The sequence below is a fragment of the Rhinolophus hipposideros genome (genome assembly GCF_964194185.1).
Source record: "Rhinolophus hipposideros genome assembly, chromosome: 1".
NCBI classification, from domain to species: Eukaryota; Metazoa; Chordata; class Mammalia; order Chiroptera; family Rhinolophidae; genus Rhinolophus; species Rhinolophus hipposideros.
This window is the reverse complement of record NC_138047.1, coordinates 106,840,638-106,859,484: the sequence shown is the minus strand read 5'-3', so window position 1 is coordinate 106,859,484 and position 18,847 is coordinate 106,840,638. Positions and strand designations below refer to the sequence as shown.

General features: G+C 50.6%; 1 protein-coding gene across 4 annotated transcripts in view; it reads right to left on the bottom strand.

Annotated features, from left to right (window-relative positions):
• The window catches only part of EVC (EvC ciliary complex subunit 1), a 48,565-nt gene that overhangs the window by 14,388 nt on the left and 15,330 nt on the right, over positions 1-18,847 (bottom strand). For all 4 annotated transcript variants that reach the window (XM_081037241.1, XM_081037243.1, XM_081037240.1 and 1 more), the window contains exons 8-12: positions 18,373-18,531; positions 13,819-14,035; positions 11,132-11,280; positions 10,482-10,580; positions 5,427-5,639 (exon numbers count right to left, since the gene is read on the bottom strand). In XM_081037241.1, the coding sequence (XP_080893367.1) occupies positions 5,427-5,639; positions 10,482-10,580; positions 11,132-11,280; positions 13,819-14,035; positions 18,373-18,531 (837 nt within the window). The remainder of the gene's footprint in view (positions 1-5,426; positions 5,640-10,481; positions 10,581-11,131; positions 11,281-13,818; positions 14,036-18,372; positions 18,532-18,847) is intronic.

Below are 18,847 nucleotides of genomic sequence, written 5' to 3'. Positions count from 1 at the left end.
AGAGCACCAAGGGAGTGCATGAAGGTAGAGAAGAGGGTCACGAGCTGCAACCTGGGGCATGACAGTGTTCACACATCAGGGAGGTGAGAAGGAACCACCATCGAGGTAGCAGGAGAAGCCAGAGAGGAAAGCGAGTGTTTCATCGAGGAGGGGAGAACCCAACTTGGCCAAATGCTGCTGTGAGTACAGAACGGGGAGCCCTGAGAGCTCAGCACAGGTGAGAGGTTTGGTGGCCTCGTGACGGAAACCTGCCTGGAGTGGGGTGCAGGAGAGAGTGGAAGGAGAGTGAGAGGTGGAGCCAGGATCCGAAAGCCAGCAGACTGACTGCAGCATTGGTGTCTTTACCATTACGCTATAGACTGCGTCCCCGGCCACACCCCTTGCTAAAGATACAGACTCTTAAGTACTGGTGTATTAGTTTCCTAGGGCTGATGTAATGAATTACCACAAACTGAGTATCTGGAGACAACACAAACTTATTATCTTATAGCTCTGGGGGTCGGAAGTCTGAAAAGGGGCCCAAGGGGCTAAATCCAAGATGTCAGCAGGCCTGCATTCTTCTGGAAGCTCTAGAGCACATTCCCTTCCCTCCCTTTTTCCAGCTTCTAGAGGCGGCCTGCATTCCTTGGCTCATGTCTCCTGCCTCCATCCTCAAATCCAGCAATGTCTGCTGAGTGTTTCTCACACTGCATCACTCTGACCCCTCTTTCACTTATAAGGACCCTCGTAACTACTGAGCCCACCTGGATAATCCAGGATAATCTCCGCATCTCAAGATCCTTAACTCAATCACATCTGCAAAGCCCCTTTTGCCATGTAAGGTAATATACCCACAACTTGTGAGAATTAGGACGGGGACATCGCGGGGGGATGTTAGGAATCTCGGTGCCTCACATAGGGGCTGGGGAGAAACCCAGAAACCTGCATTAGAACGGGTTACATTTTGAGAACCACCATTCTACGAACTGTTCCAGCTGGATAAGTGGCAGATTGCAGCATCTCTAACAACTTCCCTGATAACAGGATATGGAATTACCAAGGTCTTTTGGGTAGAAAATGTAGGAAATGCATTTCATAGTCTGGGTGTGCGTTTGATTTTTCCATGAAGAGTTTTGTTGGTGCTTTTCTTCTCATTCATCTGAACCACAGAAAGTTCATCTCTCATTTTTATCATCAACCAGGAAATATGGAAAGTGGGAGGCAACATGGATCTCTAAATATCTTGTGGTAATTTAAGGCAATTAAGCAATCAATCAGTAAATTAATGATGACATACACCTTGAAGGCAGTCTGGGGTCATGCTTATTTAATCAGATGATGAGGTCGTTAACTATTCTGCTTGCTTTTTGCATGCAGATCTCCTCTTGAGACATTTCTGCACAAGCCAAGGAAAATTCGCTCACATGCATATATTCACAAGGCAAATAAATAAAAACCAGAAGCTACATGTAGGCTGATGAGTGCCTAAAATAACTTCAGGCCTCCTAACCAGGGAGTTTCAGAGGAATCGTAGATGTTTGTCTAATAATTTATCAGAAATGAATATCTGGATTTTTTCAATGTCACGATCATCAAGTGACTGGACACTGTGCAAAAGACATTAACAGCGTGACCTCACAGCATCACTGTTGGGGAATTTCAGCCCCACTTTTTTTCACAGAGAAGCTAGGGTTCTGAGACACTTGGCAAGTTGTGCAAAATCAGAGCTGTGGGAGGTCAGTTAACTGGCTCATGTCAGCCAGTCTATTAACGGATTTGCTCTGGCCCAAACCCAGGCATTCATCCAAGGTTAGGGGCCTGCCTGCAAACCACATCTGCCTCCATAAGGCCCTCACCTCCATTGGAGGAGCCCACACCAGGGGAACATTAGATTCACCTGGTGAGCTTTCCAAACCACTGAGGCCCAGGTGGCCTCTCCCTCTCCAGAGACTATAAATTAAGCTGCGGGGCCCAGGATGGTTATGAAGCTGATGAATTCGCTTCATTCGCATCCCTGGGGAGAATTCAGGGTCAAGGTGACCCTGTGATAATTTGCAAAGCTGCACTATTGTTGCAGGCCATGCAGCCAAGTTTTCCTGAGAATTTGCTATCCCAGCCACTGGTCTTTGAATAACGGAATGTAAATATGGAAAGCAGGGTGGCTGTCGTCCAGGAACTTAGAGCCAAATGCAGGACGGACAGACCAGTTACTGACGACAGGGTATCATGATACAGCTGGCAGAGGGCTGGAGCCAATGAGAAGGTCTAATAAATTCTACACGCAGGAAACCAGGCCTTGGGCCCACCCCATAGCGCTGAACGGCCATGTGTGGGGACAGCCCCAAAAAGCAGTTTCCAGGCTCTCGGCCTCACATAGAAAGGTGCTGGCTCAGGTAGTAAATGGCCATCAACTGTGATCAGATGGCCATCAGCTGTGGCTATTTGGCCGTCAGCTGTAACCAGTGAGCCATTGGTCACTAATATAACGGCTGTGGCTACACTAGCAGAGAGAGAATGGGGGCTGGCAAGAAGATGGTGGCTGGCAAGCGCGGACTGCTGTTAGGATGGCGGGTTGCAGATTATGTAGATCCTGCTTCCTGTGTCTCCAGCCCAGCCGCCAGCGAGAATATATTGGTTTAACTTTCCTATCTATGGCTCCGTGGGTGTTCCTTTTTGGCCTTACCGTGTCCTGCGTTCTTATGTGGGGAGCGGGAGCTGAGACCCCGCCGGACGCCCTGCACGACAAATGGTGCAGCGAGCAGGGTCCCCTGCGTGACACCAGGCCTTGTGCCTACCCCATAGCTCTGAATGGACATGTGTGGGAACAAAGCCCCAAAAAGCAGTTTCCAGACTCTCGGCCTCACATAGAAAAGTGCTGGCTCGGGTAGTAAATGGCCATCAACTGTGATCAGATGGTCAGCAGCTGTGGCTAGTTGGCTGTCAGCTGTAACCCGTAAGCCATTGGCCACTAATATAACTGCCGTGGCTACGCTAGCAGAGAGAGAATGGGGGCTGGCAAAAAGATGGGGGCTGGCAAGCAGATGGGGGCTGGCAAGCGCAGACTGCTGTTAGGATGGTGGGTTGCAGATTATGTAGATCCTGCTTCCTGTGTCTCCAGCCCAGCCGCCAGCGAGAATATATTGGTTTAACTTTCCTATCTGTGGCTCCGTGGGTGTTCCTTTTTGGCCTTACCGTGTCCTGCCTTCTTATGTGGGGAGCGGGAGCTGAGACCCTGCCGGACGCCCTGCACGACAAATGGTGCAGCGAGCAGGGTCCCCTGCGTGACACCAGGCCTTGTGCCTACCCCATAGCTCTGAATGGACATGTGTGGGAACAAAGCCCCAAAAAGCAGTTTCCAGACTCTCGGCCTCACATAGAAAGGTGCTGGCTCGGGTAGTAAATGGCCATCAACTGTGATCAGATGGCCAGCAGCTGTGGCTAGTTGGCCGTCAGCTGTAACCCGTAAGCCATTGGCCACTAATATAACTGCTGTGGCTACGCTAGCAGAAAAATGGGGGCTAGCAAGAGCGGATTGCAGAGAGGCGGATGCCGCCGGTGAGAATATAGTGATTTGAGCCCCCTACTTATGGCTCCGTGGGTGTTCCTTCTTGGCCTCACCATGTCCTGCGTTCTTATGTGGGGAGCGGGACCAGAGACCCCGCAGGCCGCCTCGCATGACACCACGTGTTTGCTTAACACTTCTATTTACAGTGGAGTCTTGAACCATATGGGTTTGAACTACATGGGCCCATTTGTATATGGATTGTTTTTCAATAAATACAGTAAATGTCTTTTCTCTCCCTTATAACTTTCTTAATAACATTTTCTTTTCTCTGGCTTACTTTATTGTAAGAGTACAGTTATCGTACATATACAAAATAAGTATTAGTTGACTGTTTATGTTACGAGAAGGCTTCCGGTTGACAGCAGCCTATTAGTAGTTAAGTTTGGGGAAAGTCAAAAGTTACACACAGAATTTCGACGGTGTGGTGGTTGGCGTCCCTAAGCCCTGCGTTGTTTAATGGTCAACTGCACTTGGTATTTTAAACAACTCCAATTAGTTGCTCTCAGAAACCTCTGTTAAGTGCATCAGTTGAGTGCTCTTTTGTAACTAGTTGAACACCCAACGCAAAGAAACAGGGCTTGTTTCTTATAACAAGGGCTGGGCAGTCCAGGGCTGGGACAGCGACTCAACAGTGCCACCAGGGACACGGGGCTGTCCACCTCTCTGCACCCCCATCCTGAGCACATCAGCCCCCGTTATCCTGCATCCTGCCTGTATGTCAAAGGAAAGCTAGCGTCCTGCCAGGCCTCCTGCACGTTATGTAGGCAGGAAGAACAGGGAGCGCAGAAGAAAGGAAGGGGATTTCTCCTAGCAACACGTGGCTTTTGTATTAGGAAAGAGATGCTCTTTGTAGGTACCAGACCTTGTCTCATAAGCCAGAACTGTGCCGTGTCACTTGGCCACTGCTAGCTGCAAAGGATGCTGGGATATTGAGCATGTTAGTTTTACAGTCTCTAGTGTGCAGGAGAGAAAGAGAAAGTAAATGTGGGTGATGTTAGTGTCAGTCTCACTTGGAAATTCCTTCTTATATATCACAGTTTTTAATATTTAAAAAATAAAATTAATGTATTTTCATTAGTTTTCTATGGCTACTGCAACATATTTACCACAAACTCTGTGGCTTAAAACGACACAAACTCACTATCTTTCAGTTCTGGAGGTCAGAAGTCTGAAACGGGTCTTAATGGGCTAAAATCAAGGTCTGGGCAGGACTGGTTTCTTTTGGAGGCTCGCGGGGAGAGGCTGTTCCTGGCCTTTTCCAGCTTCTAGAGGCTTCCTGCATTCCTTGGCTCATGGCCACGTCACTGACTTCTGCTTACGTCATCAGATCTCCTTCTCTGACCCTCCTCCTTCCCTCTTATAAGGACCCTTGTGATTACATTGGGCCCACCCAGGTAATCCAGAATAATCCCCACATCTCAGGAGCCTTAATTTAATCACACCTGCAAAGACCCTTGTGCCCCGTTAGGTACCATATTCACAGGTCCTGGGGATTAGGATGTGGCTCTTTGGGGACCATTATTCTATCTACCACACATGTACATAGTTTTAATAATGAAATAGACTTTCACTGAAAGACAGGAGCCCCATGCCCAGTCCACTCCCTTGGGAACCCTTCTGTCGTTTATTTCTCTCTTTCTAAAGAACATGCTTTGCTGGTCTTTCTCAATGGGGCAACTGCAGCATCACCTACTGACGTCATGTACTGGGAAGGGAGGGCTTTGCGATCTTCTCCAACCCACCCTGAGGGCTGTCATGAAAGGCCGGCTACCAGAGTCTTGGTAAAGCACCTAACATAGGCTCAATGCATGAAACCTCTCAGTAGTCTTCATAAATTTCAAAAAGCACAGACTCTAGACTCGGTTTTACAAAGTGCCCGCACCTGCTTTTCCTGCTCCAGGAGATCTTGAAACAGTTTCCACTGCTGTTTCCGGAAGCGATCCGATGTCCCCAGCTGCCGGGCGGTGTTCTCCTGGGTCTCCTGCCTCAAGTATTCACATTCTGCCTGGGAGAGGCCGGTCACGTCTGGGAGGGTCTGCAGGAACAGGATGTCCACAAACTTCTGGAACGTTTCGATGGTGCTGCAGTACAGCTCCTGAAGCCGAGAGAGCCACACGGCAGAGTTACACATCAAACCCACAGGTAGTCTGGAGAGTGTAATTACAAGATCTGGACTTTAAAGTATTGATGCTTTTTATGCTCATGAAGGTAAGAGCCACTCTTAAACCCGAAAGCAAAAAAATTATAAAAAGTAACACTGCTTAGTTTAAAAAGAACCAATTAGAACTTCTAGGATTGAAGAATATTGTCCAATATCATGAACCCAATGTACAGGTTTAATTGCAGCTTAGCTGCAGTTGGAGAGAGAATTAGTGTGCTGGAAGATAAATCAGGAGAAAATCCTGAACAAAGTAAGGACAGACTAAAGGATGGAAAACATGGAGAAGAAGATGAAAGCATAAAAGATACAATAAGAAAGTCCAACATATTTAATTGGAGTCCCCAAAGGAGAGAAGGGAGAGCCCAGGTAGAAACAATACTTGAAGTAATAAAGGCTGAGAAATTTCCCAAAACTTATGAAAAAAGTTTATAGATGAGAAAGCTGAGCCTTCATCTGTAAATGTGAAAGAGAGGTTAAATAAATTACATGAGTTTACATCTAGGGCTCTGATAGGCAGGATCCCTAATCTTAGCCATGATGCTCTCAGCTGAAATTTTAACGATGAATGAAGGAAGCAATGTATAATCAGCACCTAGTAAACACTGGGTTACTGGTTGCTATGTTATTAGTATATAAAACAGCCTTTAAGAAAAAAGGCATGACTAGAGATAAAGGGGTTCACTTCATAATGCTAAAAGGTTTAACTCAGAAAGATGTTAAAGTTCTATATTTGCATGTACTTAATGGCATCAGCCAAATCAGTGCAATTTGCCACATTAACAGAATAGAGCAGAAAAATAGCATATGATTATGTGAACAGATGAAGAAAACAGCGTTTTACGCAACTTAATTTCCATACATAAGAAACACTCTTAGCTAAACAGAAATGGAAGGAAACTTCCTTGATCTGAAAAAACAACACTAAAGCAAACGTTATATCTAAGGGTGGAAACTATAAAACGATATGAAGAAAAATTAAACAAGGCCTAAGTAAATGTAGAGATAGACCATGTTTCTAGATGGGAAGATTTGATGTTGTGAAAATGTTAATTCTCAGCAAATTGATCTACACATTACAAACGCTAATCAAATAGGTGGCTATCGCAGTAACTGTGTAGAATATAGATTGAAGCTACGTATATTCTAGTCCAACAATTCCTCTCCTTGGTATGTGCCCAAGAGAAATGTGTGCACAAGTGTATCAAATAGCATCTACGAGAAATTTTACCTCAGTAGAATGTGTAATAGTCTAAAATAAGAAGCCACACAAATGTCCATCAACAGTAGAATGGATAAATGGTGGTGTATTGGTACAATGGAATACTCTAGACCAATGAGGAAGAATGAACCGGTACATACACCACGGATGGATCTCACAAGCATAAAATTGAGCGAAAGAAACCTGACACACAAGAGCACATGCTATATGATTCCATTTATATAAAAGCAAGGACCTGATTTCCACATAAGCCAGGCCCCTGTGAGTGGGGAGGGTACTGGGATTAGGGGGAGATGTGGGGGGTTTCTGGGGTCCTGGCCATTTTCTCTTTCTTGATCTCAGTAGTGGTTACATAGATGTATCTTTAATAATTGTTTGTTAATCCATAAGTTCATGGTATCCATTTATTTATTTGTGTTACATTTCACAATAAAAATGGTTTAAAAATACGGGACTTATTTACATTTTCTTCCAGCCTCTGCTAATCCCAATTTTCTGCAAGGAGACAGGTTTTTCAAATTGATTCTCCTACCTTGGACTCTATCATTCCATAGTGGTGGCTGGGGACACTGAAACACACCTTTTTGCTGTTCTTGTCCATGATTGTCAAACCAAAAAAATATGCCATTGCAAATTCAAGAAAGGTTAACTTTGCAAAAACTAGATGGTCCATTAACCTAGGGTCTTTCTAATAAAAAATGTGCTGGATCGTGTCTGCTCCCTTGAAAGATTCACATCTGCAGTCTTTGTCACATGCTCTGACAGCCCATAAAACACGTCGTTTCTACTTAAGTCTGACACGTTTAACTTGGAAGATAGTGATTTATTCTGTGCCCGAAATAGAACCAGAATTAACTTGTGTTATTGCTCTCAGGGTGGGTGACAGGTCTGGACAGCAGGGGACTCCCAGGCTGTCCTGGGAGAGAGGCTGGCTCCAGGCCTCAGCCCTACACTGTCCCTCAAACAGAAGCACACGGAACCCAACTAAGGCAACACTTCCCTCTGACTTTGCTCCTTCACTCAGGTTTCCGCCTCTGCAGCCTGACTCGCATGGTCAAGGGCCCTTCCCAGGCTTCTCGCAGAGAAAAGACTCAGGGCAGGGCAAGTACATACATTCTGGATCCTATAAAAGAGAGTCTCAGTTTTCTGATCTGTAAAAGGGATTAGACAGGAACACAGATCTATAAGACACCTACCTTGAGGGCTGATTTTAAGGATTAGACCCAGCACCAGCACACAGCAGGCTCTCTCCCCCGTACCCACCCCCTTTGCCACATCATTTAGCAGGGTCTTCTCCCCAGGGAGTTGGGAGTACCTCTCCATCCTTTAACTTTGGGTCCGGTCATGTGACTTGTGTTGGCCAATAGCATGAGGTGGGTGTGAAGTGCGCTAGTGGGTGTGAAGGAGGCTAGACCCCTGCCATTGCTGTGGGAAGAACATTCCAGGCTAGCCCACTGGTCTTAGGAGGAAATAAGAGACAGGTGGAGTACTGCCAAGTTGTGTTAATCAAGCCCAGCCTAATCGGCCAACCTCTGGCCCACGCGCAGACTATGAGAATAAATCACTGTCATTTTCAGCCGTTGGGCTTTGAGGCTTTGCTCCTCACACAGCATTATGTGTCATAATTACGTGATGTAACACTAGACGGAAGGAGTCCTGAAGGTGATAGCTGGGCTATGAAGATGTTTTATTCTCACAGCATTCATAGGTTCATTCCGCAAATGTCTCTTGGGCACCGAATATGGGCTCTGTGCCAGGGACACGGCAGGGACAAGGCAGCCATGTTCACCGTGGGGGGGGCATGCATTGCTATGACAAGTGTAATGGCAGGGAGGGTGGAAGCCCTAAGGATAGACCAGAGAATCTAAGTGGTCTGGAGAGGAGTCAAGAGGGCTCCCTGAGTGACTTTTAACTGAGACAAGAATGAGAACAAGCAAAACTGAGGGAATGGAGGGAACAATGTGTCAGGAAGTTGAAAAGTACATGCAAAAGCACTGGGGTAGGAGGGACCAGGGCCCCTTTGGGGAACTAAGGAATGTCTGAGGTTGGCTGGAAGGAAGCGAGCAAGAGACATGACTCCGGACAGGTGGTGAGTGGGCCTCATGGGCTAGGTCAAGGGTGTCTTATGGGTAAGGTTGGGGGGTCTCCCAGACAGACTGGGCGGACCTTTTGGGCCAAGTCAGATGGGTCTCGTGAGTCAGGTCACGTGGGAGCTTCATGGACCAGACTAAGTGGTCACCATGGCCCAGGGTACGGATGTCAGACTTCACCCTGAGAGCGACTGGTGGCATTTGTGGGTGCAAGAGATTCCTTTCATGTTATCAATCTACAAGGAAGGCAGCTAAGAATTCCTGGATCAGGGACATTCAGTGATGTGGACAGGGCCACACATTTGGCGCACAGCCAGAAAGGGCCCACAAGTTGGTCTGTCTGATTCCTGAATGTCTCTTCTCTCTTGCACTTTTGCACCTCTTTGCAGGGAGGTAAGCTGGCTGGGAAGTGGCTAAAAGGAAGGAGGGGTATAATCAGATAGCATGTGGTACAGTGAAGGGACTGGCAAGTTTTACTTCTGCAAACAAAGAAAACATAAATTAATGACTCCAGTAACCTTATTAAGTTAAAACAAAAAGCCGTGTTCCCTTAGGTTGCTCCCATAGAGGTAGATAGGAACGTGCCAGTCTATTCTTCTCTGACTGTGTCTCCTTACTGATGATTTGTCAGGCTCTAACCTGGATAAAGGACCATGGGAACTGACTCACCCTCTATCATACCATGGAAACCCGCTTTCCAGAGACGTGGAGCCGTATGGAGCCTACACTTCTGTCATTTCCTTCTCAAGATCCACTCCAAATAGATTACTGCCCAGAAAATCGTTGATGGATTTTAGACCGAGATTGGCCAGATGCGTCCACATGTATCACTCCTCGCAGCAAAAGTCGATGGGTGTTTTCTTTCACCCTTACTTTATGGAGGATGGGGGATGGTTTAGTTGAGCAAGATCTTAGATTCCAATCACAGCTCAAGGGACTGAGTGTCAGCTTGCTGGCAAGTGTGCCCTGCTGGTGGTGAGCTCAGGTGGGTCCCGCGGACACGGGAAATCAAAAGCATCTACCCTGCGTTAGCTCACTGGACTGTCGCCTCGTCCCCTCTAAGACAGTGGATCTTACTCTGCGGCATCAGGACGTCAGTCAGACCCAGGACACTGAGACTAGAGCTGGCACGCGGACATAGGCCTCCCTGTTTGCAGCCCAGCACTCCTCCCTCGTCCCTCGTCACTGCTCTGCCTACTGTTCATCCGGGATGAACCCACTTCTTTCCAGGGACATTGGAGTGAGCCCTGAGCATCATGGACATGGAAGGTGCCTCAGGTATGACCCTGCTGTCCGACGTGCGCAGGCGCCTATGAAGCGCGTGTGGCTTGCCTGGGTCGCCCAGCCAGAGCACCAGGGTTGGACCTGAGCCTGGGTCTTGGGGCCCCGGGCCCAGGAGGATGTGAGATTTTCCCGGACACTCAGATCGCGAGGCTTCTCTGTCAGTCGCACCTCGAGGCCACGTACCTGGCAGAGCGCAGCCACAGCTTTGGTGGTCCGGGCGTTCTCCTCTGCCTCCAGTTCACTCCCTGTCAGCCTCTGCCTCTGCAGGACCTCGTGAAAAGCCTGTAAGGAAAAGAGGGGCTGAAACTGATGGAAAAATGTAGGTTTTTGTTTCCTCCAGAAAAATGTCCCCAACTGACCCCTGCCTCTCGATTGGAAGAATATTCACCAGTTATATACCAGGAAAGTGAGGCATGGGGGTCATGTGGCTTCTGTGGTTTGCAAACGGAGGCCAAGGCCACAACCCTGAGCCTGAGCACCAGGAAAACCACACACTGTTCTTTTGTACAGCCCAGGATGAGGGTATGCTACCAGGTCACCCGTCACCCCGCTCCTGGACACCAACCACCCAGATGTCATTCTCTGGCTTCAGCTGCGGGGAGATCACCCAGCAGAGCCCTTATCACTGGCGTACAGACAAGGACGCTAGGGACACCGGGCTCAGGGGACTCGGCTAAGGTTACTAGGCTGACACATGGGAGGCCAGGAGGTGATCTCCTGTCTGGATGCCAAAGCCTCCAGCTTCCTGCACACGGGAACGGGGACCGAGCCACTGCATGCTCAACCAGCATGCTGCTCCCGGGACACGGAAGGTGAGTCAGGAGCAGGGTCACCTGGAGGAACTGGTCGGGGTCGGCGGTCAGCTGTGTCTCAGCCAGGAAGCCCCTCCGTTCGTCTTCCTGAGCCCGCATGAGCTCTGCCGTCACTTCTGCCTGGCGAGCCAGTGACGCCTTGACCAGATCTGTGCCTTGCTGGACAAACTCTGAAATTTAAACGACACACAGGATGTCGCAGGTGATTCTTGCTGAAACGTTCATGGGCTTCTTTTGCCAGCACGAAGAGGGGGAGAAACTTAGGGGAAAATTCCACTTTATTTTCATTTATCCTTTAGGCAGGTACGCTTCCTACAGGCCACTGTTAGGAGCCTCTAACTCCAAAGGCCACGGGTCCACGTTACTTGGAGGGACCTCCACTCCCCCTCGGGCCCAGGGCTCAGGATGCAGCCAGAGGCTTTATTTAGCTGCTGTGCAGGGCGGCTGGTTGATCTGACCAGGAGGTAAACAAGAGGCATTTTCCTGGGCAACAATGTGAGGGAGGCGTAGCTGGCACAAGGAGGGCAGGTGACACGAGCGGACAGAGCCTGAGTCTGAGGGAAGACAGTGACATTTCAGACTGGAGTTGAGATTGAAAACCACGAGGACCTTATTAGATCAGTAGCCCAGGAGGAGGGCAAACCCAAGGGCAAGGTCTCCTGCAGGCTGGGGAAGGTGAATTGGGGGGAGGGCAGAGGTCTAACACAAGCCTGCACCCCACCCAGGTCACTCGGTCCCAGCAGTGCCACGCACAGTGCTGGCGCTGGGGTCTGTGAGTGAGTGGGACCCGGCCCTGCTCACAACTTGCTCCTGGATCAGGAAGGATGACAAAAGCTGAAGGGAGAATGAACTACATGCTGGATGATGGGGAGCGGGCAGTGTGGGACCCCAGAGAAAGCTCCTGGGAGCACAGACAGCGGAGGAGTTCAGCAGATTCTCTTCACTTGGGTTTTGGGGGAGCTGTGGAGCCAAGAGGCTGGAGAAGGAAGGGAGGCCAGGTCATGGCGGGTCTACATTCCTTGGAGATGCTTGTTTCCTCTCTCTCTCTCTCTCACACTCACGCACACACACACACGTCATACCCTCCTTCTACACTTATTGTAACTCAAGTACACATCCTTGGGTTTGATTTGAGAAACGGTTTAGCTTCTGGCACCAAAGAAGAGTGTGGCCAGGTAGCCAGGAGAGACCCACCCCCTCCCCCTGCCCAGGGTCCTCCTTCTATCTGACTGTTTCCTGGCCATTCTGTCTTGTCCAAGTTCAACTGGCCCTGACCATTGGGGGCCACCTCCACATCCCATCCCAGCCACTCTCTGCTGCTGGGGCCTCTTCCTACTGGGAAAGCCCAGGCACCTGTGTGCCATGGCCTGTAAGGCCAGATGTGTTCAGATTCCACACAGTCCCAAGTTCCAGCCAACAGCAGGCTGTCACAGAGGCCAAGTGAAAGACCCCCGTGAAATGGCCTAATTAGAGTCTGGAGGTCCCGGTACTGAGTGTCTTGCCCTCTGACCCCATCTCCAAAGGGCAGCAGGAAGGCTTAACATAGGGGACGTGAGTGTCTGCTCCTATGAACTGAACTCTGTCCCCCCAAACTCATATGCTGAGACCCTAAACCCCATGTGACTGCATTTGGAGGTGGGGCCTGTAGGAGGCAGTTAAGATTAAATGAGGTCCAAAGGTGAGGCCCTAATCCACAGGGCTGGTGCCTTATAAGAGAAAGAGATGTGAGAGAGGTCAGTCTCTGGCACATGAGGACACAGCCAGAAGGTGGCTGTGTGCAGGTCAGAGAGCGAACCCTCACCAGGAACCGAATTGGTTGACACCTTGACCTTGGACGTCCAGCCTCCAGAACTGTGAGAAATAAATGTGTGCTGTTCACGCCACCCAGTGTGTGGCATCTGTTATGGTGGCCCGAGCTGACTGAGACACCTGGAGACTTCCTGGCCCCATGGGGTCCTGGCCTGTCTGGGTATCAGAACCTGCCAGGGAGCTGGTTAGGCACACAGGTTCCATGCCCTGTAGATGTCACGATGAGACGCGAGAGGCCGCAGCTCCCATCCAGGCCTCAGGGCCATGCGCAGCCTTGGATCAGCACTGATGAACTCTCCCTCCGAGGGTGTGAGGGAGCTGGGGTGGAGCTGGTACCTGCCCTGCAGGTAAGACTGGGTTTCTTCTTGTGGGTCTCACTCACGGTGTGACCTGGCTTATGTCTCGGATGCCCGTGATGTCTTGAGGCCTGACCTGCCATCTCCCAGGGCTGGCCCAGGAGCAGGAGCCTGTGTGGGAAACAGCCACTGCGGGCTCCCTCACGTGTCCTGCACGTTTCACCATCGCCCATCCTCACCCAGCCGGCAGGTCCCTGAGACTCGTGCAGCGCCGAAGCCTGCGGCTGAGAGGTACGTGTCACTTCTGGGCCTTTTCACCTTCCTTTGCCCTCTGTGTGTTCCAGGCGGTTCTACTGCAGGACACTAGGGTCCCCGTCAGCCTCAATCACCGATGACTAAATGTAGCAGGCAAGCCCTGGCCCTAGGAGGCAGCCCTCATTAACTCTGATCATGGAGAAGGCAAGCGAGGCTCAGGGCTTTAAGTGACTGGTCCCCAACGGCAGAACTGGGACACTTGCAACTGCTGCCCACCCCCACCCTGGCCCCCACGGCCCACAGCACAGAGGACCCCAGGACCATGCCCCAGAGCCCTGGCTCGCTCACCCCTGCTGAAGCGCTCCGCCTCCCCCCAGAAGGTTTTGTGCTGCTGAGTGAGCAGCTCCTCCTTCTGCCACCCTGACAGCTTCCCCTCCACCGTCAGCAGCTCCAGGCTTCGGGAGATGGCGGCCAGGCGGCATTTGGTCTCCTCCTGGATTTGCAGTTTCAGGGACTCAATCATTTTGGCCATGTGCGCCCGCCCCATGGTCCTCTCCAGGGTGTCCTAAGACGAGAAACACACGGGGCATTAGGCTGGGACATCCTGGGTCAGAGCGTGGCCACCGGGGTCTGCTGATGCCAACAGGCTCCAACCTGGTGTCCCCACCCCCCTGGGAGCAGAGCACAGACACCGTGGCTCCCTGTGTCTGCTTCTCAGATGGGGACCCATCATCGCTCATGAGATGCTAACACTGGGTAACATGCAAAACCGTTAGCACACCTGAGAGCCCCACAGTGTCAGTCTCCTGGAAGGAATTCAATGCACGCACACAATCACAGGAACATCCACCTTTCTTACAACCACCCCTCTCCTACGGTAACCCCACTGGGCCTCTGGCTGCCACAGCCCCAGAAGAGAAACACAGAGGGACAAGGAAAGTCACAGAACTTCTTGGCTTTTGAGCCCAAAGAGCCTGAGTGCTGGAGATTTAAGAGATTTTCAAGGTAAGACGGTTTTAGGAGTGATGCCCCAGCCCCAGCCCCAGCGTCAGACTTTAGAACTGGCCCCAGCTGTTCTACCACATTATCGTTACTTAGGACACGACTCTTGGAAAAGACGCAGGAAATGCTGACCAGAGGCAGAGGCAGAGGCAGATCCTGCAGATCTGCCCCTATTGCCCTTACGTCTCAGTGCGCAGACGCTCAACGAACGAATGCTACTGAATGAGTGAGGACGATGGCAGGAGCAGGGCTGCTGCTGTGCCCACGCACATTACGCTGAAGCTGCAGCTCTGAGTCCTTTCCCACCTTGCGATGGCCCCACCAGCACTGGGGCCCTGACAGAGGCCCCCGTGAGCCTCCGCCCCCTTCTCCCGCACCACGCCTGCCATCCCGCCTTGTTCAGCTCCCCCTCATTTCCTTCCTGCCAGCCCATAGCCACACACACCAGCTCAGGCCCGCTCACTTGTGCCCTGGGCTGCTGCCGAGGTCCACTCATTCCTGATCTGCCATCCCCACCTGCTCCCTTACATTCTGCCCTCGCCTGGTAGATGGGGGGCCTTTCTGAGCGGCAGACGTGGCTCTGTCATTCGCTGGCCCAAACGCTCCAGTCACTGCCCAGACCACGTCCAAACTCCTGGGCGTGGTACATGTGGCCCTTCCAGGTCTGCAGCCTTGCCCCATGCACCGCCCTGCTCCTGGCTGCCCAGCACACCTGGCTCTCAGCCCCACGGTGCCTTCGCACACATGGGGCCCTCCTCCTGGAACACCCCCTCTGCTTCCTCTCACTCCGAGACCTGGCCAGGCCCTACTCATCCTGACCGGCTCTGCCACCCCCACCGCTCCGCTCCTCTCTGCTGCACCGCCCGGTGCTTCCATCGGGAAGGAACTAAACATGAGGCCCGTCCCAGGCAGGGACGGAGCCCGAGCCACCCACTGCCCGGCCTGGACCTCACTGTTGGCCGAGCTGCACAGGTCTGTGTTCTAACAACGTGGGAATGTGGCAAGGATAACGATCCCCAACTGCAGACAAGGAAACGGACTTCCGGAAGGTCAAGGGACAGTGGCTTTGATCCTTCCTCTCCTGCGAGGAGACAAACTTGTCAGCCGTCAGCAGGCTCATCACCACTAGAGGGCGCAAGAGGATAAACGCTGGGTGACGGGGGCAGAAAGGCTCTGCCAGGAGCCCAAGCAGGTGGCCCCAGGAGAGGTGCGCCTATCACCCCGGCAGCGTCCTCTGGTGGAGCAGGTGAGGCCTCCCGGCTTGGGAGTGACTGCGCAACCTCTGGATTTATATTCAAGGAAAGATGGGAGTGGAGAGAGGTGAGCCTGCGCAGGGGGCACCGGATGGACGGCAGGAGGAGCAAAGGGACATCGGGCAGGCCATCGCCAGCTCGGGGAGTGTAGCACAGTCCTCAGAAGGGCCCGGGCTCAAACCTGGCTCCGCAACTCAGAGCTGCAGGACCTGGGGCTCAGTGTCTCCATCTGACACCTCATTTACAGAATTGCTGTGAAGATTAAATAAATTACAAAATGTAAAGCATTTAAAACAGCAGCCAGGACGTAGTAAATGCTCAGGGATGCCAGCTGTTCTCATCATTATCTACAGCAAGTCCCGCATCACTCGGGCATCCGATTTTTCTCAAACGTCCCAGAGACCCACTCTGATGACCTTTCGGGCCCTTCCCTGGGCTCTGCCCGTTAGGGTATTCATCTGTGCCATGTGAAGCGTTCCAGGTCCCCTGCCAAAGCCAACATGCTCAGAACACCAGCCCAATAATTTAAATTCTGCTAGAGTTTATCAACAACATATCCAAAGATACATTTTTCGGGGTACGTAGGATGCAGGCAGAGCGAATCCGTCCCTCTTCTGTACAGATTGTAGCCCTTTTCATGTATCACTGCGATGATTTATGTCTATCTGCCTGCTGACGTGTGGCCTGCAGGAGTCTAATCACTAACACACACGAGCACTTCCCATGTGCCAGCTTCTGTTCTAAGGGCCTGATGTATTGTCCACTCTCTCATACTCTCAGAGCTGGTGCTATTCTGATCCCCATTTTACAGATGATGAAACTGAGTCACAGAGAGATTAAGTAACTGCCCAAGGTCATACAGCCAACAAGTGGCAGGGCTGTGGTATGAGCTCAGGTCTCCGGCTCAAGTCTGCAGCACCATTTCTATTAACAGAATGTGGCACACAGTAGGTGCTCATTAAATGTTGGCTGAAGGAAAGGCATAGTGAGAACCTGACTAATGCTTTCCCTTCTTCCTATTTGGAAGTTTCTGGCTAATACTCAGGGCAGAGTCAGCTAAGGATACATTTTGTTTTTTTTTTTCCCTGCATCAATATCCTGCTGACAGGATAATAATTAAATAAAAAAGAAGAAAAAGAAGAAAAGGAAAAGTCTTTTTCCTTTGATGAGCATTAATATCAGCAGACTTATCAAATTAAAAGTGAATTCAAAGGGGCTTGGATGGCAAACCAGGAAGCTTGGAGCACAGGCTCAGCAATGTCATTCATTAGACATGATGGGGGTCCTGGGTGAGTCATTAGCAGGCTCCTTATCTGTTCATTGTGAACAAAATATCTGCCTACCTTTTAGCAGTGCCGAGAAGGAAAAGGGACTGACTATACGTGCACATAAAGGGCAAAAACATGTAAAGTTCTCAAACAGCTGTGTGCACGGGGACAGTTTGTTAAAAAGCACATCCTGATTCGGTGGGGGTAGGGGGAGGTCCTGCACTTCTCACCAGCTCTCAGGTGATGCCATGGTCTGCAGACCACACTTTGGAGCAGACGGTGTGTGGAGAAGTAGCAGGAACCCACTGCACCTCGGCAGGGCCTGCCCCTCCGGTCTGAGGAGCTTAGTCTCCGAGCGAAGGGCAGGGCGGCTGCTGGCGGTTTCTGAGCTGAGTGTAACCTGGGAGGGTGCACAGGTCTGAAATGTAACTCATGAGTTCCCAAGGTCAGAGGAAGGGGAGATGGGTGTATAGTGTCCTGGACCTTGCACACAGCATGGGGAGCCCACGGCCTCCACAGAGGAACCCCTGGTGACTAGGGTGTTACAGGCCAGCGAACACTTCCCTGGGTCCTGTCTGCACCAACTCCTAGGAACCACTCTTTTATAAACAGAGTGACTGAAACTCAGAGGGATTAAGTAACTAGCTCAGGATAACACCGCTTCAAATGGCTGAGCCTGGGTTCAAAGTTAGATTTGCAGATTCCTCTGCACCAGTGGTTTGCCTCTCCAACTAGACGTCAGAAATGTTTGGGGAGTTTTCAGACCAGTGATGCCAGGGCTTCCACTTCAAACCAATAAGACTGGACCTCTGGGTATGACGCCCAGGTATCGGCAGTATTTGAATGCTCCCCAGAGATTCATGGGGCTGGCAGGAGAGAAAACTGAAGCTCTGTCCACACCAGTGGGCGTCAACTATGACTGCTCGCCATGCTCTAAAAATTCCAGACTGATTAAGTCAGAAGCTCTGGGGTGAGGACCCATCTGGGACCGAAGCATCAGTACTTTTGAAAGCCTTCCCTTCCCCCAGATAATTTCAATGTGCAGCCAGGGTTAAGAAGCAGTGCTCTATGCTTCAGGAACACAGAGCTGGTCAGCATCTCCATGCCTGGGATGGATGGATGGATGGATGGATGGATGGATGGATGGATGGATGGACGGACGGACGGATGGACGGATGGATGGATGGATAGAAAGAGGGAGGGAAGGAAGGGGGGGATGGGTAGAAGGATGAACGGATTCACAGCTTTTCTCTGGGCTCTATCTCCCCATCTACAACATAGTGTTCTACTTAATGATCTCCATGGCACTCCAGGTTTCCTGATTTCACATCTCTGGTGTAAATATCTCCGTGTTCCCTCCCCACCCCCACCAGCATTACCAGAGCCTGCAAATCCTGAGAGTCACGCAATAGCCCTTCGGCTACAACCATTCTTTCTGTCAGAGTCATCTCGAGCTGTCGGGCTCTGGAGCTGGAACACTTGAATTGGTCTACAAGAAAGTGCTGGATGTTTTCCATCTGTTTCCAGAAAGCCTCCATCTGTGAAATGAGAATAAGAAGCAAGAGGTAGGGGGAGAAAACTTATTTGAGAAAGCTGTGAAGCTGTAAGATTCAGGCTTGGGGGTTACAATTCATTCCTTATCACAAACTGAGATTCCAAACAATTCTACAATTCAGAACAAGTTTATCTTGGCAATAATTGCATTCTCTGGAGGTTCCTCCTTGTTCCATTGTAGGTGCCAGTCAGTTTCAAGGTGGCTTTTCAGCAAACAGCAAGGAGCTGCTGATAAGGCAGGAGAGTACAATGAAATCACCCAGCTTAAACAGTGGAAAGACTCTTAAACAGGCCGTGATT